At 34.0% G+C, this 27628-nt stretch overlaps 1 protein-coding gene across 1 annotated transcript; it reads left to right on the top strand.

The window, feature by feature from the left end:
• The first annotated feature begins 1488 nt into the window (after positions 1–1488).
• LOC115963794 (F-box protein At5g49610-like) lies at positions 1489–10430 on the top strand. The gene is made up of 2 exons (XM_031082960.1): positions 1489–1799; positions 8892–10430. Exon 2 carries the CDS (start codon positions 8937–8939, stop codon positions 10107–10109), a length of 1173 nt encoding a protein of 390 aa, XP_030938820.1. The 5' UTR covers positions 1489–1799; positions 8892–8936; the 3' UTR covers positions 10110–10430.
• The last annotated feature ends 17198 nt before the right edge of the window (positions 10431–27628 follow it).

Below are 27628 nucleotides of genomic sequence, written 5' to 3' on the forward strand. Positions count from 1 at the left end.
TATTCCTGCCGTAATCATGTTGAGATACTTTTTCCTTTGTGGAACTGTTCATGTATTATTGTTGTTAGCAGAAAATATTTTAGTTAAAGTGTTTTAGTTATCCTGTTGTATTGTGTTTTTCCTCCTATAACACTTGTAACAGTTTTTCCTGCTGTGAGCACGTGAACACGCTCAAGATTCTTGCTAAGACGCGTCAACACAAGAAAGACCAAACTTGCGCACAAGCTAACCAAAGGTGTGTCTCAGTTAGGCCAGTCCCGACTTTCCTACCCTAGAATCACAAGGCTGTCGTATATTGGGAGAAATCCAGCCCAAGATGTAAAAAAAGGTCCACCACATAAAACTAATCCTAAAATCTAAGGTTTAAAATTTAGTTTTTACCCAAATAATTTTTTTTTGGTTGAATTACAAAGAGAGGGGGATTCCAATTTCACCAATATGTTTTTTATTTGGAAAAAAAAGTTTAGCCATTGTTTGGTTCCTTATAGGGTTTCTATTCATTTTCAATTTTCATTTTTTGTACACATTTTCTCTTCTCAAATCCTCTAATCATTTTTTGTTTGGCACCAATTTTGGTTTAGTTTTTGTTTTGCTCAAATCCTTCTATTTTCTAACAAAACCAATAATCAACTTATCACTCGCTAGAAATTGTTCATCTCCTTCGTCAAACACAGCCACAACTCCAGGTCTTCATAATTACTGAAACCTAACCACAATTTTAGAAACAGACCAAAACCAAAACCCACCAGAACCACTATCAAAAGCTAAAACTAGCCCAGATCACCACGTTGCAAGCTGTAATCCATGGGAAAAAAATAAAAACCCACCCCCATCTCCATTGGAAAACCATTGATACAAACAAATTTCATCAAATCTCAACATCAAATAGAGGGGGGGGGGGTGGGAGAGAGGGAGAGAGAGAGAGAGAGAGAGAGAGAGTATTTTTTATGAGACAACTCACTATTAGTGGGACCCACAAAGTTGGTATTTTTTTTAATGAAATTATCACTGTGTCCATTTACACTAAAAATGAAGATGGGCAAAAGATGTATTCAATTTTTGTATTTAAACTCTGTTTTTTGGATACTGAAAATGAAAATTGAGTACAATTAACATGACTAAACTAGTTTTTTAGTGGTGAGTCGCAAAAAAAAAAAAAAAAAAAATTGAAAATGAATACAAAATACAAAACATTTTTTTCTCAAACCAAACACCCTTTTAGTTTTTAATTGGTTTGTAGCTCTCTTCCACCAATCTTCTTTTTTTTTTTTTTTTTGACAGAAAATAGATATCTTCCACCCATCTTCTAAGTGTTGATTGAAGAGATTTTTTTTTTTTTTGAGAATCTGATTGAAGAGATCATTGTTTAATTACGAACCAATTTGAAGCTAAATTTTGTGGAGTGAATATTGAATAAAGTGCTCGGTAAAGTAAGTGAAAAAAAAAAAAAAAAGTCTGCAATTTTATTTGTGCAAACCTCTCTCACACACTTTCTATCTTGTAATAAATAAATAAAAACACTCTCTCCGACTCTCACAGAAGTCAATAATTCACTTGGATTGATGGGTCACAGGAAAAGGGAATCCCTCCTCTCTTCCTATTCCCTTCTCCACTTTCTCATACACAGAAGAAATCAGATCTAAAAGATCTCATCGCAATACTCTTACAATTGCATCGTATAGCTGCAACTATTGCTGATAACCAAGTGATTAAGCTAAAGACTATTCATTCTTAATGAATATTGAACAAGCCCACGGACTCTTCAGCTTTTGTTCCTAGTTGTTGATCTCTCACCAACGGTAACCAAAGTTCCAATCTTTCATTCATTTTTCGTACATATATGTATGTGTCTGTGTGATAGCTTAAAATCCTTTTGCTATGATCCCATCTCTGCAACTTTTAGCAGACTTTTTTTTTTTTTTTTTTTTGTGTTATATGATGTTTGTGACAATTACCTTTTCTAGAATTATGGGGTCTGTTTTGTTCTTTTTATTGGGTATTCTGTTTGTTCTTTTTAGTCTAAGGTTAAAAACTGATTGTTAGTATGGGTCTCAATTAGCGGATTGAAAATATTTAATTTTGATATTGCTTTGGTATTAGAAATCTTAAAGCAGAGAAAGAATTTTACTTAGTTTAAGTTGAATAATTTGCAGCTAAAAGTGCTGACCCATAAAGTGATTTAAAAAAAAAAAAAAAGGTTCAGAATCAAATATGGTTTCTTTCCAATGCTTCTAACAGGAAATGGTCTCGTTTATCAAAAAAAAAAAAAAAAAAAGAGGAAATGGTCTCATGTATCTTTGTAGCCTAGAAGATTGGGGGTTCTAGTGTGAATAAGAAACAAGAGAACAATCATATTATAAAAAAAAAATACACAAAAACCTTTTTTCTCTTATTTATAAATGATCGGAATCAAGAAAAATTAGCCTACGAACTGAAGGTTTCTCTTTGGGACCATAATTCTCTTTTGATAGGTAATAGTGAGTGGGGAAAAAGAGGGGTGGGGTTCAAACCACAGACATCAAATACTTGATTACGGACATGTATGCACATGAATGGGCTAATGGAGCGCAGTTGATGTTTTCACAACAATTTTGTTTCAAGTTTTGATATTATATTATTGAAAAAGTTGAACAATTTGTAGCTTAAATTTGAGTGCCAAAAGTTTCTACGAATTGGTTGTTTGCAGGTTGTCAAAAGCTTTTTCTTTCACAATGTTGGGAGAGAATGTAAAAATTGTAAAACCAACAATTGGCGCGTTTGCTCTTTTTTTTCCTAATTGGCGCGTTTGCTCTTTTTTTTTTCCTGTGTTGTGTATAACTTCACTAGTTCCCCTAGAATATAAGAAAAAAAACAGGGGTGATGGTGTGGGGAAGGAAAAACAATATCTTTACAGCATTGCCCTTGAATTGTTAAGCATGGGCTCTCTAAAACAGCATTGGTGGTGGTTATTTATGCAAAATATGGAGAAGAATGGGGGCTGGACAATTGAGGTCGTTAGGGGATTGCATGGGGTGGGTTTGTGGAAAAAGTATTAGAGGAGGGTGGGACTGATTCTCTAGACTATTAGATTCATCATTGGGGATGGCACCTGAGTTAGATTTTGATGAGACTTATTTTACAGAAATTCATATCTCATAAGTCTTTTCACAGAATTGTTACTTTTGCAGTGGACAATAATGCATTAGTTGCCTGTTATTTGGGCAGTTCAACTGATAGGGGAACACAGTACTGGAAACTTCAATTTATTAGGCATTTTCGAGACTTGGAATTGAAATCTTTGGTGAATCTCTATTAAGCTCTTGTATTCTAATTTACCTTCTAGTCAAGGTGAGGATCAAGTATCATATAGGGTAATAAAAAAAGGAAGACTTGAAGTTTGTTTGGATTATGAAGCTCTTAGAAGGTGGTGGATAGAGACGCGGGGGGGTGGGGGGTGGGAGGGGGGTGTTACTGGTAGTGATGTCAGTTCAGTTCTAGTTACTGTTCCGGTTGACTTTTTGAACAAAAATTCCATTTATCAGTCTATTCCAGTATATCGTTTTGGGGCTACTATTATTTTTGTATACTCTGTGTTTGTATGTGTGTGAGAGAGAGCAAGAGTCCATATATCAATAAAAATGCAATACATATTTTATCTAGCTTCTCATTACATTAAATATATATGCTACGTCATTCTCAAAAAGAATAGACTTACCCTTCCGGTTAGTCCATAAGGATCGGAAACCCATATTCCAAGACCATACAACCCCGTTACATGAAATGCGCCAAACCCAAAACAAGCCAACCCTGAAAGAAATAAATGAATTCCAAAAATCTTAGGTAAATCTAAAGAAGGTTTTCCTGTACGTTCATCAGAAAATATTTCTAAATCCCAGTACACCCAATGCCAAATAGCTACCAAAGAGCATAAGCCAGAAAACACAATATGTGCCCCGGATGCTATTTAATTTTTGGGTAAATTGCAAATTATACTCCTAAAGTTTGAGCGTGTTTGGATTTTACACTTTGAAATTTCAGAATTTGGATTTTACACTTTGAAATTTTAGTCCGTTTGCATTAGCAGCCTTTTCATCCATATTTTCCATTAAATATCACATAAACTTGCCATGCATGTTTAGATTGTCCAATAAAATGATGCCATATCATTTTTGTAGCCTAAAAAAACTAAAAAATTAAAAATGACATGGCAAAATAAAAATGAGGTGGCATCATTTTATTGGATGAACTAAACACACGTGGCAAACTTATATAGCACTTAACAGAAAACATGGATGGAGGGGTTGCTGATGCAAAAGGAATAGAACTTTGGGGGGTAAAATCCAAATTTTGAAATTACAGGGTTTAAAATCCAACCCCCCCCCCCCCCCAAAAAAAAAAAACTTTAGGGGGTGTAGATTGCAATTTAGCCTTAATTTTTCAAAAATATATTAATATACATTCTTCACATGCCAAAATGAATATTTGAAAAAAGAAATGAAGCACACTATAATCATGAACAGAGAGACCTAAAAATCCCACCACATTACCACTAATGAAATACAAAATAATTGCAAGACTGGTTGGAAAGGATGGGAATGAGTCAGAATTTTTAGGGATAGTGCATCGGTTTAGTGACTAGTACGAAATATGTCAACCATTCCGGCCAGAATAAAACAGAATTGGTAACTTTGTCTACAGGAGCACCATTTCTTTGGCAGACCTGGAGTGCTAAGGTACCACAATAGGTTGTTTTCTTCACTTGATAGCAGCACTGAGCAAAATTTTAACAGTGGATAATTTCTGAAATAAAATAATATGGTTATTTATTGGTGTTATATATGTAAGAACAGTGGGAAGTCAGTTAATTTCCTTTTGCTTCATTCTTTAGTGGTGATAGATAAATGGTCTTTTGTGTCTGCGTTATTTGGGATATCTCTTGTGGTGCTGAAGACTGTGATTCAGATATTAGATTGTTGGCAATGAAGATATCATTGCCATTGGAGTAAAAAAATCTAGAAGGGTTTTCAGTTGTGTGTCAGTGAGAGAGGAACAATAGAACATTTGATGGAGTGGGAATGTCCTAATCTTGTTACCAAACAAATTTTATGAGTTTTTTGTATGATTGGATGACTGCTATGGGTAGCATCCCTTCAAGGTATTTTCTAGGAGCGTTTGATACATTCCCTGTGTATTTGAACTAACTTTTGTTAAGAACAGAATTATTTTTACTTATATATACAAAGCATATGGTCTTCCTTAGATATTTTTTAGACCATTAAATCTAGAGGTTGGAGATGGAAGTACCCTAGATAGCACTTTAAAAAAAAAAAAAATTAAAAAATCCAAAACCTATATATAGATTACTTTTCCACTGTTTGTTGCTCAGTTGGTTACTTGGATTCATTTAATATAATGGATGGGAAATGCGTTGAGCGTCCACTTAAAATAATGCTTTAAATAGACATTTAATTGTTTGATAATTGATGATTCCCTTTTTATTTCTATTTATATACAGCTGCATACTGTGATAGAAGCCTGGATGTAATTATATTTGAAAATTATCAGGGACATTACGTAATATTTTTGTATTGATGGCTTTCATATTGCTTGTCTTCCTTAATAAATGCTATTTCTTGTTATCTTATTACTACTATTCTGAAATATCTGCGTTTTCACTAAATCTGCTACTTACCATTCCACAAACATTGAAAATGAATTTTACCTCAAGTTTATAATAGAAGAGTGGATATTAATTCAGCATGATTGGAACTTTGAATTCATTAGCATCTGATGATTTAAAATGGGGATGGCTGACATACTCATTTATAAAAGTAAAAGTTGCAATCAAGTATTTTTCAATTGTAGAAAGTAATTTGATTAGGTTAAATGAAACCTAATACGATTCTTTTGATATTGATTTGATTCAGTTGGATTGATAAAGTGGTTTATAGAATCCAAAAAAAATTATCCTCTTAGATTTTTTTTTTTGGACAAGTAATAAGGAATTTCAATAAAAATGGTGTGCTCTAAAAGAAGAGCTTCTTAAAAATTGCGAATGAGAGAAAAAAATCTATGAACTCAAATAAGGAATTAGAAAAAATCCTCCCAATCATCACGCACAGTTCAAATAGAGAACTTGGAAGAATAGACTTTAGCTCAATCAAAGATCTCTCAACTCCATAAAAAATGCAGCTATTCTGCTCCCCCCCAAAACATAATGACGGTCATGGACCCCACTATTACTATGCCAATGAAACTGACCTTTCCAACAAAAAAAGAGTCGATCACTTTGAACGGCACCACACAATACACCCCTGTGCACCCAAATAAAAAAAAAAAAAAACACAGGACCAGAATTCATTAGCAACTGAGAAATGAAGCAAGAGATTATCTGCATTTTCTATGCCTTCCTTGCACATGCAACACTGATTTGCCAAGGCCATATTCCTCTTTATAAGGTTGTCTAGGGTCAAAATTTGTCCAATGTTGCAGTCCACACAATGAAAGCCACTTTCCTGGATACTTTATTACTATAAGTACAATTTTACAGGAAATGCCCTCCATTAGCACCTCTCAAACATACATAATTTGATTGAAGACTAACTTACCATTAGTTTAGTATTAGGGCTCCATCTCATACAATCAACGCCTCCACCAAAATATTTTAACAGATTTTATGGATTCACTTCTTTTTTGCATATAATTTTTTGTAATTCTTTAGGTTATGGAATGCTCACCATCATGAGTATGAAGTAATCTTTTTTCTAACCTATCAAAAAGAAAGAACTGTAAGCAAAAGAAAATAAAAGAAAGAAAAGAAATGTGAACATGTCTATTACTCATATAGGTAGGATGAGAATGAAGGTAGAAAGGGTACATTTCCAGATTGTAGCAGCCCTATGGGGGGAACCCAAAGGTGATGTAGGATCTTTAAGAATTCAGCACTACAACAGACTTCTTGATGAGTTCTTGAAGGGTTCTTGAATAAGGATTGATATTTAAGGGTTTAGGTAAGAGAAAGATTGAATTTTGATGGCTGTTTGGTGTTAAAACAGGGGGTAGAACAAGAAATAGGATAACTAAACACTAGGCAATCACACTTAGGTAGGAGAATGCAATTCCACCCTCAATGCATGAAATAAGCTGCTGGAATTTTGTTAGAATCAACCTCACTATATATATATATATATATTTTTTTTTTTTTTTACTACAATAAAGCCTTTATGTAGGCTATTGTTAAATCCTTTTCTAGAAGGACTAGGACTCTAAATAGCCTATCCCTAGAATGACTATTATTACTAATATTAGAAAGAAAAGGACTTAACTTCTAATAAACCCAATCGGAAAAGGACTAAAAACATAAAATAAGATTCGTGGGCCTCTACGACACCCCATTACAGCCCATTCCAGAAAATTTGGAAATTACCAAACTATTCCATTAAAAAAAAAAAAAAAAAGAACTTTATTAAAACTAAACCAGAAACTTGAATCTTTTGATACTTAATCTTGTATTTTCTTGAACTCTTTCTTGTTGGCATCAAAAGTCATACCATTAATCTGTCTTGCAAGAGGACAGCAATGCCAAATCTTCTACATTCCCAATATCTGCCATTGGAACCAATTTGGTCTTATTCAAATTTACTTTCAATGCCGATGCAACTTTGAAGCACGATAGTATGGCTTTTGTATATCCTTGGAGGTAGCACAAAATAAAATTGTATAATCTGCATATTGTTTCCATATTTGGGTGAGATCATTGGTTTTTAATTAGTGGTTTGAAGTAGTTCAATGATGGGTAGGTTATATTGATATTTAATTGTTGCATTTTCTTCTGTTGAAATTTAACATTTTTCACCAGCCATCTCCATCGACCTCACTTCATTATGGATCATATAACTGTTTTTTTTTGGAGCTTTATTTGTCAGTGTTGTTCTATCACTTCTTTGTCAAGGATCCATGACTCAACTTAAATGTTTTATAGTTCTTTATTCTTCATCTAACTTCGGAAAGATATCTTTCATTCCAACTCAGGCCTGGAACCATAGCCCAAATTTTCTTTGAATTTAATTTTCATGTTTGTTTTCCTAGAGGGAGTGACAGTTACTGCACTCGTCTGCTCTGTCCCACTGTCTTACCTGTTTAATAAAATGGTTGATGTGAGTGAGCTGGAACACTAAGAGTGTGCTTGGCATTAGCTTATAAGCTCAGCTTTTAACTTTTAGCTTTTTTTAGCTTTTGTGTACAGTTTTTTAAACCTTACTTGTTCCCTCATTTTCTCATTTAGTATCTGTTTGGGAACAATTTATTTAGTTTTTTGCTAAATTTTTTTTTACTGAAAGTGTGCTAAAGTATAAGGTACATTGAAAAAGTGAGAAAAGATGGAAAAAGTAAGGTTTTAAAAAGCTGTACATAAAAACTAAAAGCTAAATGTTAAAAGCTGAAGCTAATGCCATATAGGCTCTAAGGCAGTCCAATCTCTTATACCTTGCCTATTTGTATGTTCTCTCTGCTGGGCTGCTTGCATTCCTTATATGACTCATTATCTCTCCTGTACTAATTTTTCAATCAGAGATGTCAACCTTCCTGCTAAGCACCAAATGCTTTTTATTCACTAGGTTTTGGGTTCTATCCCGTAAGGGTCCATGTGTGTGTTTACCTAAAAAAACCTTTTATTCCAATATTTTTTGGTTCTCATCTAATGGTTTATACTTTAAGGCTTACAGATTTGTATTTATTCCCTTAAAATGTAAGTTTACTCTTGGATCAGAACTTTTAAATTGCCAAACTGAAGTTGGAATGTTGCTTCCTTGTTGATGTTATCAATGAGGATAGGAGGATGGTTTGCTAAATTGGTGCTTAGATTTGATTAGTGCATTTAAAGCTCTTCACATTAAATTGTGCTTGTGATGCAGGACAAGAAGGGAATTGAAGCGGGCACATCAGAATATTCTTTTTTGATGGAGAACTCGAGACAAAGACGAGGGAGCAATCACAATGGTAAAATGCAGAAGGGAGCATTTTATTTGCCACCAGAGATATTATGCGAGATTCTTTCCAGACTTCCTGTAAAATATATCTTAAGATGCAGAAGCGTCTGTAAGGAATGGTGTCACTTGACTCTAGGCCCTCAATTTATCAACCTGCAACTGAGTAGAGTGAATCATCAACTTCCTCAACTCATCCTCAAATCAGATCATAAAGTCGATTTGCAGAGCCTACTTCTACTGGACACTGAGGGATGCAATATTAACAAAATTCCTTTTAAGAAAATGTCTTGCACTTCGAAGAGGTTAAATTGCCTTCGGCTAATGTGTTCTTGCGATGGTTTGCTCTGTATAGCTGCGGATTACCTTATACAACCTGTGATTATATTGAATCCAATAACAAGAGAGAGTGTTATTTTGCCATCACCAAAAAGAAGAGCGTATGTAGTGAGTCATCAGATTGGTTTTCACCTTGACCCCTCATCCGGTAAATACAAAGTTGTACGAGAATATAGAAATATGAATAGTTTGAATCGTGATGAAGGCAGCAGTTTCGAGATAATTACAATTGGAGATAGTTCATGGAGAAAATTGAGTGCACCTCCTGTCCCAATTGACTATGGCTTGGGTGCGGCAGTATACTGGAATGGGGCCTTCCACTGGAAAATTCAAGAAAGAAATGACAAAAGTGGTGACAATTGCATCCTTGGTTTCAATGTAAGTGATGAGAAGTTTTACACCATCTCTTGCCATGTCAGGTTTGGATCTTCGGAGTATGACTTGCTGGTTTTAGGAGGGTGTTTGTCATTAGTAGAACATGATGTTCATCTCATGAGAATATGGAAGGTAACAGGAACGAAGGATGAAGGATATTCCCTCTCCTTCCACTGCACATACGATACTTGTGTGCGGTGGAACAAATATCTCCATTATTCAGTGATTTGTCAAACTAATGCAGATAGTTTCTTGCTGAAGGTGTCACGTGAAGATGGCGAAAATGGTCCAAACCATTGGTTTGTGCAGTTTTTCCCTGGTAAGGCACTTTACTCATATCTGAACATTCCCGGCCTTCCTAGCCGCTTCAGGGGCGTTTACTTCAAACCCTCTTTTGTCTCTCCAAAAGCTGCTTTGCCTTGTTATTCTTGACCATGGAATGGCTTTTACTCCTTTGGAGCTTGGTCCTGAATATCATCATAGAAATACTGTGTAATTTCTAATGAATGGAGGTGATTCTGGATTGTATCTTGCAGGTCAATTGTAGAAGCAAAATAGCTTGTCTCACCTCCTCTTTATTAAAGTTCTCTTTGGTTTTTACTTTGTAAGGGATATAGATATTGGGATCAAATTATATCTTTCAGGTTAAGTTTATAAAGAGACGTTGTAATGTAATCAGTTCTCTTGCTGTTGTGTGTGTGAGTGCGTTATATGCATCTCATTATGAAGTTTGAGGCTAGAAGGTTTATTGTACTTTTGTGAAATATTATCTTGCACCCGTTTCATGGAGCGGCCCTCTCAAACTGGCATTCATGTGAGGCCGTTTATATGGAGCGGGTTTAGGAGATACTTTCTCGTTGCATTTGTAAACAAGTGCTTGTTAAGCTTGATTCATCTATATTTTCTTCAAGCATGTGATTATTATGATCTTAATTAACTAAGTTAATTTGACTAATTTTATGATACTTCCAATTAAAAATCTTACACTAGAGGCCGGTAGTGCTACTAAATTATTATTAATTAATAAGTTCGCTGGGCTATCTAAAGGTTAAATCTTAGATTTATTTATACTCTCATTGGTGAAAATTTATAGTTTTATATCACGGTTTGAAGTCATTCTATTGAAAATTTTCATATGTTTCGTACTACATTTAATGTAGACAATGCAGAGTGAGGACCACTCTATGTTGTTTCACGTAAAAGCAGTAACATCAATGGTGCGTTTGGTTCAATGTAAATCGAATTTCGAGTGTAAAATGAATGTAGGAAAAAGTGAATTTCTGTAAGGAAAATAAAATCCGGATGTTTGGTTGTGCAATGGAAAATAGTTTGGAAAATGATTTTTGGTGTATGGTAACATTCTAAAAATGCTATTTTCTTACAAATTTTTCACATTTTCTCAACCATTTTCTTAGCATCCAAACAAATTTTATTACAGAAAATTTCAATATATACACTTAACACAACCAAAAATCAAAATAAAAACATTGAGCAAGAGGAAGAAAGAGTGAGATCGGAGGGAGAAAGAGTGACAGATTGAGGGAAAGAGAGATAGATCAGAAAGAGAGATCAAAGTGGATGGAGGACGGCGGCACCGATGAGCTTTGGGTGGATCTAGATGGCGGTCGAGAACGAGAACGACGGCGAGAACGAGAATGAGAACGGCAGCACCGAAGAGCTTTGGGTGGATCTAGATGACAGTTGCGAACAAGAACGATGGTGAGAACGAGAATGAGAACGGTGGTGCCGATGAGCTTTGGGTCGAGAATGAGATTAGTTTTAGGTGGTGACGATCTAGATGGTGGTGCCGATGAGCTTCCAGCAGTGACTATGATGGGACTCCGATCTTGGGTGGTGACGATCTGGATGGCGGCGCCAATGAGCTTCCAGCGACGACTCTCTCTCTCTCTCTCCACTTTTTCAGTCTGTAAAATGTTGTTTGAAGGTAAAACAACTATGGAAATGGTTTTACAGGTGTGAGGGGGTATTTTACGGTTAAAGTGTAAAACATTTTCAGTTTGACCATATTTTCAATTGGTGCCAAACACACACAATGGTGTAAAATGCTTTCCGGATTTGGTTTTCATGTGAAACAAATGCAACCCAAATTACAAAACACTCATTATAAGTATCGAGAAATTTGGAATTGCTCAACCTTTTCCCTTGTCTTTAGTACAATTATACATGTAGCCCTTATGCAAGTTGGATGGCGATGACATGTCCTTTTTTTTTTTTTTTTTTTTTTTTTTGTTAAACGTGTTTTTTTTTTTTTTTTTTTTTAAATTTTTTATTAATATATTATTATTATTATTATAAGTAATTGGAAAATAAAGTACTCAAAAATTTTAGAAAATGAAAGTCTTCAAACATAGGTTGAATCCTGGCTCTCCCATTTGTTTGTATAGACTTTAAAGAAATGAAAACTCACTTTGGATATAAAACTTTTAAGTATTTAGAGATGCTTATTTTAGGATAGATTACATTGACCTCCTTTGAAGAAATGACATTCTTCTCAATATTTCAAGAAATGACACTCCCATCCTTGAAATTTCAACTCTTAGTTAGAGACCACTAAAAAATTCAGCACTTAATTTGTAGTTGTACACTTGATCAACCAAGTTTGAAAACACATACCACATCTTTGTCATGAGCATATTGTCGACATAAAAACTTGTGTTGTGTGTGATAAAAAATCAGCGTGTGAAAGTTTAAGACCTTAAATTTAGGAAGGGGCAAGGCGGTATATGTATACATATGAAACCAATCAAGCAAGTAGCATAGCTAGTGAACACAATGCCTCGAAATTGATACTATCCTCCAAAGAGGTACTTAACACATAACAAACACACCACCGCGGCCGCCCCCCCCCCCCCCACCAAAAAAAAAACTACATCACGTTAAGTGCAATGTGTTTGATGATCACCTTTTGTAAATTCATGATCATTATCTTTTTATTTATTTATTTTTAATCAACAAGAAAATACCCTATTGCTCAGTACAATAATAGCGGCTCTTTCTATCAAGCAAATGAGAATGCTATCTACAATCATAAGAGTACGCTAAGTCCTCTTTAGAGTTTCTAGTGAATGAGTTTTGACTCGATTTGCAAATACTTTAGTCACATGGCTAATTGCCTACCAAACACTCACACATGTGGCCAACTTCAACTTAAATTAATTGTGGATATAACATATAAGTGCAAGTCTAAATCACAACATGTATACTAACAAAGACTAGTGTAGTGTGGCCAAACAAGGTTTCTTTCTCTCTAAAATACTCTCTTTTTGGATTTTTCATTTTCTATGTTGTTGTTTATGTAGTTTTAACAAAAGCAAAAACACACACCAAACTAAGGTAAATGGAAAACATTAAATGAAATTAAAGCATACAATAATATACATTGACTCCGAGGATGATTAATACAGAATGAAGTGCAACCTAAAGAGTCAATGAAAATATTTCCAACTTTAGATAGGAAGTATTAAAATAGTGGACATGAAGAATGATACTCAATTCTTTGGACTCTTTCCTCACCCACCTAGTGTTGGGTGTACATGTGTGAGTAAAGTCTCATATTAAATAATGATAAGAAGAATGAGTGATTAATATAACATATCTGAGCACATACCCATTGAACTTAGGCCTTTTGGGTTAAAGTGGATCTCTATATGTTACATTAATTATTAAAGGAAGCTTCTCAAGATGTTTATCTCTTCAACAACTAGCATAGGTTGAGCAGGTCTTGGCCTGTGAAGGTGGGGATGCATTGGTCCTAGAACGTCTATGTACTGACTAAGATGAATTAGCATTCCTTCAAATTGAGTTAACAACCTTTAATTGCTTTTAACCACTCACCCAATAGAGGCACATGATCTTATGCCCTAAGTCGAGTGACTCTATTCTTAGACTTCACTTGAAGAAATTTGGACGAGGGTGTCTGTTAGGGTCATTTGTATCTAGTGTTGGCAATTGTATTTCCAAAACCTTACTTTTGTGTATTTAAGTTGTAAAATTTAGTGTCTTAGAATGTGTTTGAAGACCAACATTGAAGACACAAGAAACTACTCAAGATTTGCTGAATCTACTGCCTTGACTGCAGCTCAAAAAATAGAAACTTGACTCTAGTCAACCAGTCAAGTTTCTATTTTTTGGACTTTTCATTCTACTACCCATGATGACCTAGTGACCTAGGAATTTGTGCACTAGGGTTCCAGAACATTCAAAAAGCCTATTTAGGTCATCGTATTATAAATGAGAATACTATGAAAGTTGGAGAAGTTGTTGTAGCATCTGTGGCTGTGCACCAAGTTGCATCTCTAGTCTTCATTGAAGATCCAGGGTGTTATGAAGACATCTGCACCAAGACTGTTACATCAAAGAGTTGATGTGGTGTGTTAGGCATGAATTGGGTATCCGTGCATTCAAGAGATTTATGAAGTAGAAAAATCAAACTGGGTTGAAGTTGCGTGTGGTCACGAGTAAGTTATTATTGTAAGCAGCAATACTAGGATTGAATTATATTCTTGTATTGTAACAACTTCCATCTACATAGTGAATTTATTAAGCTGGTGGTAAGCCTCAAACCACAAGTTGAGATTTTTCTCGTCAACGTTTTCCCCATCGTAACTAAATTATTGTGTTAAATTTATTTTCTATTGTACTAAGATTTTTGTGATATGATTATGCCATCATAAACTAAATTGGACCTTTACATAATTAACGTAATTAATTAATTTGGATAATTGGTTACTTTAATTGGGGTATAAAAATTTTCCAATAGTGTCCAACAACACCGGCCACAATGGTGGAAAACTACGTAGTCTTAGGACTACTTTGCTTCCTGGTGGAGGTCCTAGAGAGGGTTGGTAATTGATATCTAAGCTTAAAGTAATTCCGTTTATTATTACTAACACTATAATGGTGACAAGTAGGCATAAAGTTAGATTTATCTTGTTTCCTAGGAGGGGATCTAGATATGGGTTTTGTAATTTGAACTTCATTTATAGGTCTTTTACTCTTGTATATCCTAACTAGATAAGCCATGACTTCCTTACTCCTATTAGCTATGGATATGTCTTTAGGAGTGGAAAACTTTGAGGTTGATAGGGTAGATGATCCTACCTCAATATATCCTAGTCCAGACTTATTAAAACTAGGGTTTTGAGAATTAAGTAGTTTATCAAGTTTAGCACCAGACTGCTCTCCAATTTAGTCCTAGGCTTGTCAAGCTTACTTTATAATAATTCAACCTTATCTACAAGAGAGGCATTTTGATTTTTATAATTTTCAGATAACTTCTTAGCAACTTTACCACTAATGCCTCTTTTTAACGTTTGACCTCATTTGATTTTTCAAAAAATTTCTTAGATAATAAAAGTTAAATATATGCAGTTTGAAGGACATTATCTTCATCTAATTCTTCATTAGAAGATTCGCCATAGTTATTTTCAATAAAGAATTATTCTCATTCCAAACAGAGATAATAAAAGCCAGAAACTTTTTGTGATACCCCAATTTGATTGATTGTATGATGTGTGTGTGATGAGTCCCACATTGGGTATTTACTGGGTAGATCTGAGCTTTATTAACAACTACAAGGAGCTTCAATTGTGACTAGTCCTTTTGAGGAATAGCACAGATGTGGCTAGCGCTTTTTCTTGAGTCGTTACATATGGTATTAGAGTCGGCTTGGTAACCTCGTGTGGGCTCGGAGACACTACCCTACAAAGTGGGCCCTAACAAGAACGTTAGAGATTAATAAAATCAATTAGGATAAGATTACTTACCTCAATCCAAAGCCTATTCAAAAATCCTTGCAGTTTCCTAAGACCAGTCCAATGTAAACCTTTTAGCAAACTAAATAAAGAATTTACTCCAAACAAGTTTGTCACTTAGATCCCTGGACCTCAAATCTCAATGCCATCCAACACCACAGAGACAACAAGGCAAATATGCTTTACACGTGAAAAGACTAAATCCTTAGAAACCTTCAAATAATTGGTATTGGCTTTATCTTTTATCTATCAATAAAGAACCTTAATGACAAGTCAGTACTGCCCATAGTGGCCAACACACATCTAGTTACATTGCCCTCAATAAGAATCAAGGAATAAAAGTGATGTGCTTTTAGTGGTGAAATTTTGCTTGACTGGACATATACTGGTTGGCTTCTTAGATAGGAGAAAAGATGAGGAGGGGGCGGGGGGTGGACGACAACTCCTCTTAGAAAATCTTTAGGCGTAAAAAGCAAAATCCATAGAGTGGCTAGGGTTTACATGATACAATTAGGGTATAAATATTGCTAACTTCAATATCAGAAATTACTAAATTACCCCTAAAATAAATCTCCTTTTTATTTATTTTTTGGAACCGGGTATTACAATAGATAAATTATGGTTAAGATAGAGGTTCTATGAAAGACCTTATATCAATGCTCAATTGATTATTTATGGAGATTTTGAAATTTCTTTTTCGTACAAAACTTGAGGAAGAAAAGATATAGTGATATACGCATATGTTGTAAATTAGTTTTGAACTTATGAAGGATTGGAACTTTGGATGCACTACTTAATTTTGATGTATAGAATTAAATGGATGCTAGCATTCAATGGTCTATGGTGAATCTCAAAATTGTAATTTTTGGAGACTAATTAGGCCTTGGAATTTTGTTGAAATTAATAATTGATGGAAAATCAATTATTGGGGTTAATCTAAACGAATGGACCTTGGAAATTTTATTCATATTGAAAGGAACTTAGAGGGCTATTTAGACTAGAGATATGTATATCTTTAAAGAATCTTATATTGTTTGTAATATGGTTGTTCTTAAACTATGGGTAATTGAGTAAGAGATTTTATGGTAGTATTGTATTATGTAGTGGAAGCATCATGGCTCCATTTGCTTTGGATTTTTTTTTTTTTTTTTTTTTTTTACAAATCTTGGGAAGGAAAAGTCTATGCATATGTTGTGAAATAGTTTTGAACTATGGTGATGAGTGATAAATTTGTATAGATTGATACAATTGTGGCTTTAGAGTAGCGCAGTGGAAGTGTGATAAATTGGTTCAATTTAAGATGAATTCAGAGCACTGAATTCTTATACGTGGGGGAGATTGTAATACCCGGTTCCAAAAAAAATAAAAAAATAAAAAATAAAAAAATAAAAAGGAGATTTATTTTAGGGGTAATTTAGTAATTTCTGATATTGAAGTTAGCAATATTTATACCCTAATTGTATCATGTAAACCCTAGCCATCCTATGGATTTTGCTTTTTACGCCTAAAGATTTTCTAAGAGGAGTTGCCATCCACCCCCCCCCCCCTCCTCATCTTTTCTCCTATCTAAGAAGCCAACCAGTATATGTCTAGTCAAGCAAAATTTCACCACTAAAAGCACATCACTTTTATTCCATGATTCTTATTGAGGGCAATGTAACTAGATGTGTGTTGGCCACTATGGGCAGTACTGACTTGTCATTAAGGTTCCTTATTGATGGATAAAAGATGAAGCCAATACCAGTTATTTGAAGGTTTCCAAGGATTTAGTCTTTTCATGTGTAAAGCATATTTGCCTTGTTGTCTCTGTGGTGTTGGATGGCATTGAGATTTGAGGTCCAAGGATCTAAGTGACAAACTTGTTTGGAGTAAATTCTTTATTTAGTTTGCTAAAAGGTTTACTTTGGATTGGTCTTGGGAAACTGCAAGGATTTTTGAATAGGCTTTGGATTGAGGTAAGTAACCTTATCCTAATTGATTTTATTTTGCGTAATTTTAACTACTGAAAATTGTTTATAATTGTTACAATTTTATTTCTATTGTATACTGATTTCAAGTAAAGAATTATCACAAATATATCTGATTATTGAATATATGACGTATTTTATTTAATTGTTTTTTAGCTATATTGATTTAAAGTAAAGAATATAGAAATATCACAAATAGATTTGAATATTGAATATATGATTATATATATATATATATATATATTTATATATATATATATTTATTTGAATAAAATATATTTTTGGTAGAAACTATGATTTCTTATATATGATTATGGATAATTTGACTATGAATTAACTCTGATACCCAATCAATGGGGGTTATTCATTGGTATTCTGATACCCAAACCAATGGGAGTTATTCATTGGTACTCTGATACCCAGCCAATAGGGGTTATTCATTGGTACTCTGATACCCAGTCACAGGGAGATAGTGTGACCATAGTCATAAGATTGTTAAGAACATGAATTACGTTTGAACATTTGAACTATTTTGAGTCCTTAAAACTACATATGTGATTTTGAAAATGTTTGAGTATTTGAACTATTTTGAGTCATTAAATCTGCTTATGTATTTTTAGAACCTATTGTAAGTTATAGCTTTTGATATTTGAAAAAAACTGACTACTTTCTAAACCATCTATGATATATTTGTAAGATTAAAGTATGTGATCTATTTATAACTTATTATTTTAAGACTATGAAACTTTTTTAGTTATTTTTTAAAACCCATAGCATATTATAACTTTTGAAGGCTCATATTACATCTTATTACTTTGCAAATCTATTGCTTGATAGAACTTATTAGGATTTTGGGTTACTTATTGAGTTGTCAGCTCACCCCCCCTTTTTCCCTTCCAATTTCAGATTATGAAGAATAACAAGTTTTGGGAGTTTTGATGATTGTGTTGTAAGCGAGAAAAGAAGTTTAGTGATTTTGGGATTGGATGGTATTCTAATAGTTTTATATTTATTGGCCAATTGGCATTATGTACGTAAGGTTTGGATTTTATTCCTATTAAATTATTGGAGATCTATTCATAAAGAAATTGTTGAGGTATTTTGGATTTAATTGATTTAATTTTTGAGGATAAATTTTAGTTACTAAGAAAGCCTTGTACACTTGTAGGGTGCTTACTTTATAAGCGTGCGGCAGTTGTCACATGCCTATCTTTATAGTTGGGTTTGAGACGTGACAATTTAATGGTATCAGAGCTAGCCCAGTAATCCCATGTGGGCTCAGAGGCACTACTCCACAAAGTGGGCCCTGACGAGGACGTTAAGGATTTAAGTGGGGGAGATTGTGATACCCCAATTTGATTGATTGTATGATGTGTGTGGGTGTGTGATGAGTCCCACATCGGGTATTTGCTGGGTAAATCTTGGCTTTATTAACAACTACAAGGAGTTTCAATTGTGACTAATCATTTTGAGGTATAGCGCAGATATGGCTAGCGCTTTTTCTTGGATCGTTACATTTTTCTTTCTCATTACTAATTAGTGCATTTTTAAAATCTTTTATTCAGGATTACCTTAATGATTTTACACTTGAACCTTTTATAATTGGGAGTTTGGGACGATCTACCCGAAAGGGTCTATAATTTGAGTACTCATGGCATTTAATAGCCAAAGCATTTTTCTTTACCTTTATTTATTTATTTATTTCTAGAGTATTTTCTAGCTATAGAATTATCAATGACAATATGGGTCAAAAATCATACTTTAGAAAATATTCCTAATTAAGTGTACCTAGGCTCTGATACCACTTATTAGGTTTGGTTAAAATCCCAATTTATTATGCAACCTAAATCTTTAATCAATTACTAATTAGCTCAATTATGAGTGGGTTCCAATTAACTTAGAGAGTAAAGTCTTTTGTAGTCAAATAGAAGATTTAGGGTTCAATTCTCGCCTACAACAAAAACCAATTGGTATCTTGGTCTGGTGATAAAGAGCAATTATTAGAAGTAGGAAAAAATCACAAGGGTAACCTACCCCAACTAAGGTAGTCCGCTATATGAGAAGGAGTTCACAATCAATAACAAACCTTTGTTACCTAGCTAGACTCTACAACCTCGTAGGTAAACTCATTATCACAAACCACAACAACTTTAGAACTTTGAACTTCTAGTACATGGATCCCTTCATTAAAGACTGAACTCATTGGGTTGAAAGCTCTGTAGTTTTAAAAGGAAATCTCTCTTCTAAATAGGATAGAGGCTGTATTTTTCTCTATGTAGCACTAAATTTCTGCATCTCTTACCTCTTGGAAGCTATGAAGCACGGGTGCATTTCCGGATTCGGGTGCGGGTGTGGGTGTCGGACTCGGCAATTTTTGAAAAATTAGGGTGCGGGTGCGGGGATTAAAAATTATTAAAAATATTTTTATTTATATTTTCTATATATTTTTACTATTAAAATATTCTTAAAAAACACATTACTATGCCTTGATTCAAAAAACAAAGAAAGAAGAAGGCAAGAAACACAAAACAAAACACCAAACAAAAAAGAAAACACAAAAGAAGTAACAAATATTTAGAATAAAATTGAGGAAGGACAGATTTAGGATGTTTGGGTCTCATTCAAAGCCGATTTCGGCTGTTCCGACATGATTCAAGGTTGATTTCGGCCTGTTTCAATCGTTTCGGTCGTCGGCTGATACGACTTGATTCGGTCGATATGGCTTGATTCTGGCCGAATCAGCCCGATTCGGCTCGAATAGAAGCTGAGTCGGCGCAAATCGAGCTAAGTCGACATGAATCTATGGAAAAAAAAAAAAGCATTGATGCGCGGGTAGCTGCGTCGGATGCCGCACCCCGCATCGGACTCCGGTGCAGCACCCTCCTAGCTGCGTTTGTGCTTCATAGCTTGGAAGTTGTATTTATGAGGCTTTGCATAGGTGTTTTAATTTTAAGTAGGCTTAAACTAATAGCCAAATCCTGTTTAGATATGGAATTGCAAAAAATAGAGTCTACGAATCTTGATCAATCAAGGATCAATAGATATAATTGAGGGATAGTTGGGCTTGCACATAAATGACTTCATCGAGCTGCTTCAAGAAAAAAAAAATTTATACTTTACAATGAGATAAATACTTCAATAATCTTGAAATTGATTACGTGGAAATTGCCATGGAATGAACCAAAACTAAAAATCTAACACCAAAAAAAAAGGGAGATTTGACTAACCAAAATTTTTTAAAAGGTAGACTTATTGAGCTCATTGTGAATACTTGCCCTCAAAATACAACATGATGCTATTTTGATGTGCAGCAGCCAACCTAAGAGGAACTTGTTTTAGGTTCTATTTATGGGCGGATAATTTTTATTTTTATTTATTTTTTTTAACAAGCATGCTGCATGTGTCAACTGCTTTAGCATTTTTAAAATTCTTTTCTTACCATAATTGCAATTCTCATTTTTTCTTGGACCAATTTCTAATCTTTGATTATTCATATATCAAATAGAGTAATGCTATAGTTCCAATAAACTATTTTACAACATTTTTATAAACTTTTGATGTGGCTAGCTTTTTTATTAGTTTTTATCTAGACCCATCATTAGTATCACTTTTTCATTTACCAAAAACTATTCACCACATTAGCTGTTTGTAAAAATTTTTGTAAAAAAGTTTTTATCTCTAGCATTACTCCATCAAATATGTCTATCATTCTAGTGAAATTTTTTTTCCAAACAATATAGAAAATTTTACTACTTCAATTATCAACTATGTTTAGTAATGGTTTTTCACACAACATTTATGTTGGCTTTATTTCATGACAAAAAGGGTTGTAGTTGCATTAATTTATTTCCTTATATTTTGTGGGATTTAATTGTAATGAGTTTAGTCTTAAGTGGTGAAGATTTGATCAAGATAGTTGAAGGTCACATGAGGAGCACATGTCGGAAGCTTAAAAGTCAGAGTGTTTCGCGATTGATCTTGCGACATGGCCAACTCGCAAGATGACCTGCGAAATGCATTGATAGCTGGGATTTTAAGGGGGACTCTTATACCCTTCACCTATACTATATATACATTCATTATCCACAAAATTGAAAGGAGGCTATTCAGAAGAAAACACTAGAAAGGTTTTTACAACACTCACCTTGTTGGAGAGAGTTACTCATCCTCAAGAGAGAAATTCTTGTACTCTTTTCTCTCCCCTTTCCCATTGTTATACCTTAAGAGGAGATTTGTATCTAAATACAATCCACACCTATTTAGAGTACTGTAGAGAGTGTTTTGGAGCTTGGAAAGCATTGGGTGTTTGCCAAAAGAAGCTGGTGAGGCTTGGCGGTGCAATCGGGCGGTATTACAGAATCCTGATAACTAGTGAAGACAAGACTCCGAGAAGTCCATTGGTATCTGGAGCTTGGAGGGCTCAAGTATTTTGGGTAGATTAGGCTTGAAGGGTCTTTTTGGTATCCTAGTACTCCAACTTATTCACTAGTGGATCATTTCGACTTGAAGGGTTGCAGAGAGGTTTTTCGCCAAGTTCTTTGGTTTCCTTTTCAAAAACATATCGTCATATTATCTTGAGTTTGCTATTCTTTTACCCATTGCCTTTTCCATTTTAGCATTGCACTTATTTGTTCATCCATGCAACTGTTGAATACTTCGATTGATTAATTTGCTAATCACGTATATTCCGCATTAAGTGTGTTAAGTATAAAATTAATCAAGTTGTAATTAAAATTGGGGGTCTAAACAAGTAATAGTAGTTTTACACTATTTAAGCTTTCACAAATCATAACAAACTACATTAATTAGCCTTTTAGCCAAGTGTTGGGAAGAGTGAAATTTCACACCAAATAATAATAAAAAGAGTGAGTGTTAACATAATGTAGTTGAGTCCAAATTCAATAGATTGAATTTTTGAATTAAATAGCGTTCCTATATATTATATTAAAAAAAGATGAGAGTCTCCCTAATGTGATCTCTCCCCTAAGTTAACAAATAAGCAATTAGCAAATAGTAAGTACTCCTTGGGGCCATGCCAAGTACTATGCAAATAAAATGTAAGGTTGTAATCTGTATATATACCTTGCAATGCATACATATACAAAGTTGTATTTGCTAGTTTCTCAAAAAAAAAAAAAAAAAAAGTTAGTATTTGCTAAGTAGATGATACAATCTTGGACCATCACGGTTGACGTACTTTGATGTGGGTTGCAGAAACTTTTATTGAAATGGACTTTCAAGAGTTGTCAACATCACAGGCCCAGTGTTGTGCATTTAGCACAGAGAAAGTTCATATTATTGGACAGACTACACATGTCTATGAGAATGATATTTGTTTCAATGTACCAATGCCAGATTAGCTACTTAATTTTCTTTCTTTTTTTTTTGGTAGAAAACTTAATTTTCTTTCGTCTCATAGGAGGATGTCACTTCATTATTTGTTATCATAGGACCCCCAGTACTTAATTTCGCTGTTATAGCTGAACTGTCTATTCCAAATCCAAGTCTTATATGAAATTATGCATTGTTTGGGCCCAATGCTAGTAAAAAAATATAAATATCAGACTAGTTTGTAATTGTACAATCATGCACAATATTGCTGAGGACATGGTTTTTTCTTTTTCCCCCCACTTTATTTAATGTGATAAAAAGTAAGATAGCGATTACTGCACTTGTTGTCTTAATTGTTAGATCCACATTCCCAACGCTATTACACGTGAATAATTTATTTCCTATTGGCAAATTGAATAATACCATCCTATGGTACACTCTTAAATCGTAGAACTATCTTGTGGTATTTAAAAAAAAAAATTACCATCCTTTAATTATCTCTCAAGAAAATAAAAAAGTTATAGAACTATTTTGTATTTTATTTCGTGACACTTTCCTCTATTATTTGTTTTGCGAGATATTTTTACTAACATTATTTGATAATGTAATAAATTCAACAACATCTAGTACAGAAGAATTAAAGAAAAAAAAAATTCTACCTCAAAACTTAAGCCTTGTGAAAAAAACAAACCCAAATGAGGACCTGATGAAAAAGTTAGAGAGAGAATCGGGTAGAATGATCATTTCTTTAATTATTTTTTAATATGTAATATTGAAAATTACCACATTATCAACTTTTGCTAAAGTTTGCAGAAATACAAATCCTAAGAAAGGTGAGTGTATAAAAGGAGGGAGATCTTATCCCATTGTGGGTTGATGGTCAATGTGATCAGTAAACAATTAAAATGGGTAATAAAAGACATTAAACTACCAACTTTTATTATTATTTGTAGTGAATCATGTAATTTGGTTGGATGTATTTAATTTTAATATAAATTTTGATCATGTAAGGCGGGATAGAGTGTAGTGGCTATTAACTCCTCCCTAGGTCTCAACTGCGAGTGCCGCTCCGATGTTGAGGAATTTATAGGAATTTGGGCACTCTAGAACTCTCAGGAGACTAACCTGGATATCCTCTCAGTCATTACTCAGAATATCCATGCATTAGTGTATTTCACTTATCCAGCGTTTTGAGGTGGCGGAGCTTCAACAAATTTCTAGTGAATGGAAAGTTTACGTAATTCTTTTGGTGAAGTCATGAAGTATACGTAGGGATTATTCTTTTGAATTGTATTTGAACCCTTCTTTTATTTTTTATTTTTTATTGTTAGTCAATTATTGGCTGATGCATGGGGTGTTTAATTACTACCCTAGACTCTGTTATTTCAATTTAAACAATTAAATTTCCTTGTTTCAAAAGAAAAAGAGTACTCAAAATGCTTTTATAGGCTCCATCAATCTTTTAAAAAGAATATAATCGATGCCACAAGTCATATCATATGGTGTTTAATTATTGCTTTGACATTTTTATTCTCTTTCATATCCATTAGAGTGATTTATTCTTTTATTCTCGTAGCTAGCTACAACCAATAGCACTAAAAAGCAACAAACATAAGGTACAGAATATGAACAAACACAAGGTGTTACAACCTAAAAATTATCCTAATAAAACATCAAAAGAGTTTATATATATGAGACACAGCGTGAAAGTGGAGGAAGGATTAGTTTACAATTAGATCTTAAAACAAATTAAATATTAAAGTAGAAATGCGGTTGTAGACACCCCATTTTTTCACCTTCATTTAACCTCTTAAGTCTTACCAAGTGCAAAATAGCTGTTATCCCAAAAAAAAAAAAAAAAGGTGCAAAATAGTTATCTCACAACATAAGGGCAAAACTGTAATTTTGACCGTTATATCTTCCAATGCATAATTGAAAACAAATATCAGAATTCTAACTATTAAAGCAATATATTGTGTGCTTAAATCGGATCATTGAATTAAACATTATAGTCGGATAAAGAGACACATGCGGTTATCACTAATTATTTTTTTTTAAGGGAAATGTTAGAATCACTAATTAATTATGATTGGTCTATAAAAAATTTAAAGAAATTAATTACATGGCGTAAGTTGATTGGATTTCCATGATAATAATTGTTAGTTGATTGCATGCATGCTATAAGATAAAGCCAATGAGATTTAAACAAAAGATAAATTATTTCTAATTAATTAAGTGTTTAAAAGCGAAAAATATTATACAAAATGAATATGCACTTTAAGTGATAAAATTTAGAATTTAAAGTAAAAAGAACTCTAAGAACTCATCTAAAAAAGTCAAAGCCTTCAAATTAAAACTTAAAGGATCAAATGAGGCGGGATCAATCGAGTTCAAGTACTAAATCAGCACTTGAACTTCCAGATTCCCCCCAGATTTCATTTTTCATAGTGAATTTTACGATTCTAGATTGCATTACACAATCCTATCTGCAAATGTGCATAAAAAATAGGCCATATAGAGTCCCAGACTCATCATGACTCATCCCCAAGGCCCTTTACTCCCATGACTAGAGAAGACCTCATCATTCACAAAGCATACTAAAATCCTTTGGTGATATTGAAATGAGCCACTCAGGTGATAATTTGTATATGTTCAAGGTTTTTGGGGCTTTGGAGGGTTATAGAGCTTCCTAAAGATCTAGGTGGCACCCCTATTGACAATTGAAGTGTTTGGGACTCACATATGTAAGTTTAGGGTCTCTGAGGTGAAGCCTGTATACACAGCTTTGAGCTTGTGCACGCAGCCTCGCCTAGAACCCTACTTTATTGACATCATTGTTATATTGATTTCAAGTGGATATAATTCACTCTTTTTAAATTGAAATTAGGTAAAATTTATGCCCATGTTGAAGCCCTAGAAGTATAATTTCCAATGAAAAAAAAAATCTCATTAAAAAAGATATTGTAGTGAGCAAATATTATTTTTCGACATCATTTCCAAAAAACTTTTGAGTTGTGAGTATCTCCGAACTATTGAGAATAATTCAATTACCTTTAATTGACATATGTCAATTTCCTCATTGGCACCTTAACCAATACAAAATGAGGTGTATACATATACAAATATGTTTACACTTTGATTGTTTTGGCATTGATCAATTTTGTTGGCAAAGAACCTTACATAATTTTGAATTACTTGGCTTCCTGGAATTGGAACTTAATGACATTAGATTTCACTTGGAATTTAGTTCTAGAACTTGTTAACTTAGAATTTTAATTCACTTTCCTTCTGTAGTTCACAATTACTAGCATATTAACCAATACTGAACCACAATTATTTTGGAAACAACGTCATATAACTCATCCAAATCCATAACCAAGGTTGTCCATGGGTTGGGTCAGATAGGGTTTGTCGATTGACCCGCACTCGACCTAATTGGATCGATCGAGTGAATAGAAAATGGACCCATAACTGACCGAATGTTTGGGTTAGACCCGGTTGCTTGAGTCATTGGTTGAGTGGGTTTGAGTTGTCGTGTAATTTAGGGTCTAAAGCAAGAGAAGAAAACTGAGAAATCAACCCAAAGAATAACATAGAAATCAAAACCCAAAAGGAAACAGCGACACAGAGAAATCAATCCAAAGAAAGTAGAGAATCAAAACCCAAAAGAACATAGAAATCAAAACCCAAAGGACACAAACCTAAACAAAACCTACAAAAATCAAATAGCACAAACAAGACTTCAAATCTATGAGAATGCAGTCCCTTCCCTTGCCATCACAAGATTAGTTTGAAAGAGAGAGATAACACTAAACCGGCATTACCACCACTCTCCTCCCCTACCATCACAAGATTAATTCATTTTTTTTTTTTCCTAAAAAAAACTTTTTTTTACTAACCCACCATCAGATCAAAATGACATTTCAAGCAGATTAGAGGAGGCTTCAAGAGTGGGGTTTAAGCGAGTCAACGATGGCGGCGGCAATATGGCCAACTTGACGACAGAGGTAGTAAGAAGAGGGTTAGGGTTAGGGATTTGAGAAAGAGAGAGAGAGAGTGAAAATTTTGTTCTGAAAGGCTGAAACTGAATGGGTGAATTTTTTATTTACTTCTCATGGGTTGGGTCGGTTTCTACGAGTTAGGAGTTGTGGAACTCAAACTTGAACTGAAAACTCAAACTTTTAACACTAATAGACCCATACTTGATCTGTTTGGTCATTTCGATCCACCTGTGGGTCTTTGGTTTGGATTGGATCTGATGAATGGGTCGGGTCTGATGGGTCGATGAACAGCCCTATTGATAACCCACCAAATCGAAGCTTGACAAAACTCTTGTTAATTGATGCATCCAAATTTATGAGCACGTGAACCAACTTCTCATTGATATAATTCTTCGGTTAGTTACCATTGTCTATGATGATTTGCACAAAATATATTCCCATTCCCATTAATTTTCACTTGGAGTTTTGAATTTTTGGTAAATAATACTGATAGGCCAAGAATGTATTGATCCTTTGTGATAAATTATCCAATTAATTAGCCAAGTTAATTAATTAATTCAATTAGCATGCAATATGCATGGTAGCACAAACAAATCACCAACTAAGTTAAATGCAAGGAAAAATAAATTTGACACGGGTGATTTGTTTACGAATTGGGAAAACCATCGAGGCAAAACCCCACTGAATGAATTTAAGGTCACCACTCCCGAGAATCCACTATTATCACAATAAGCAGTTACAAGTAAATGAATCTCAGTACCTTATACCAACCTACAGTTGAACCCTTATCCCAATACCCAATTGGACTTATTCTGTAGTGATAATCTCTCCTTTTGAATACATGGCTTCGAATACGTGACTAACTCCACAGCAACCCT

Source organism: Quercus lobata, chromosome 10 (assembly GCF_001633185.2).
Source record: "Quercus lobata isolate SW786 chromosome 10, ValleyOak3.0 Primary Assembly, whole genome shotgun sequence".
In the NCBI taxonomy this organism is placed as follows: Eukaryota; Viridiplantae; Streptophyta; class Magnoliopsida; order Fagales; family Fagaceae; genus Quercus; species Quercus lobata.

Excerpts from the sequence above, each read along its gene's own strand:
- LOC115963794 (XM_031082960.1), top strand. The coding sequence starts at position 8,937 with ATGGAGAACTCGAGACAAAGACGAGGGAGCAATCACAATGGTAAAATG.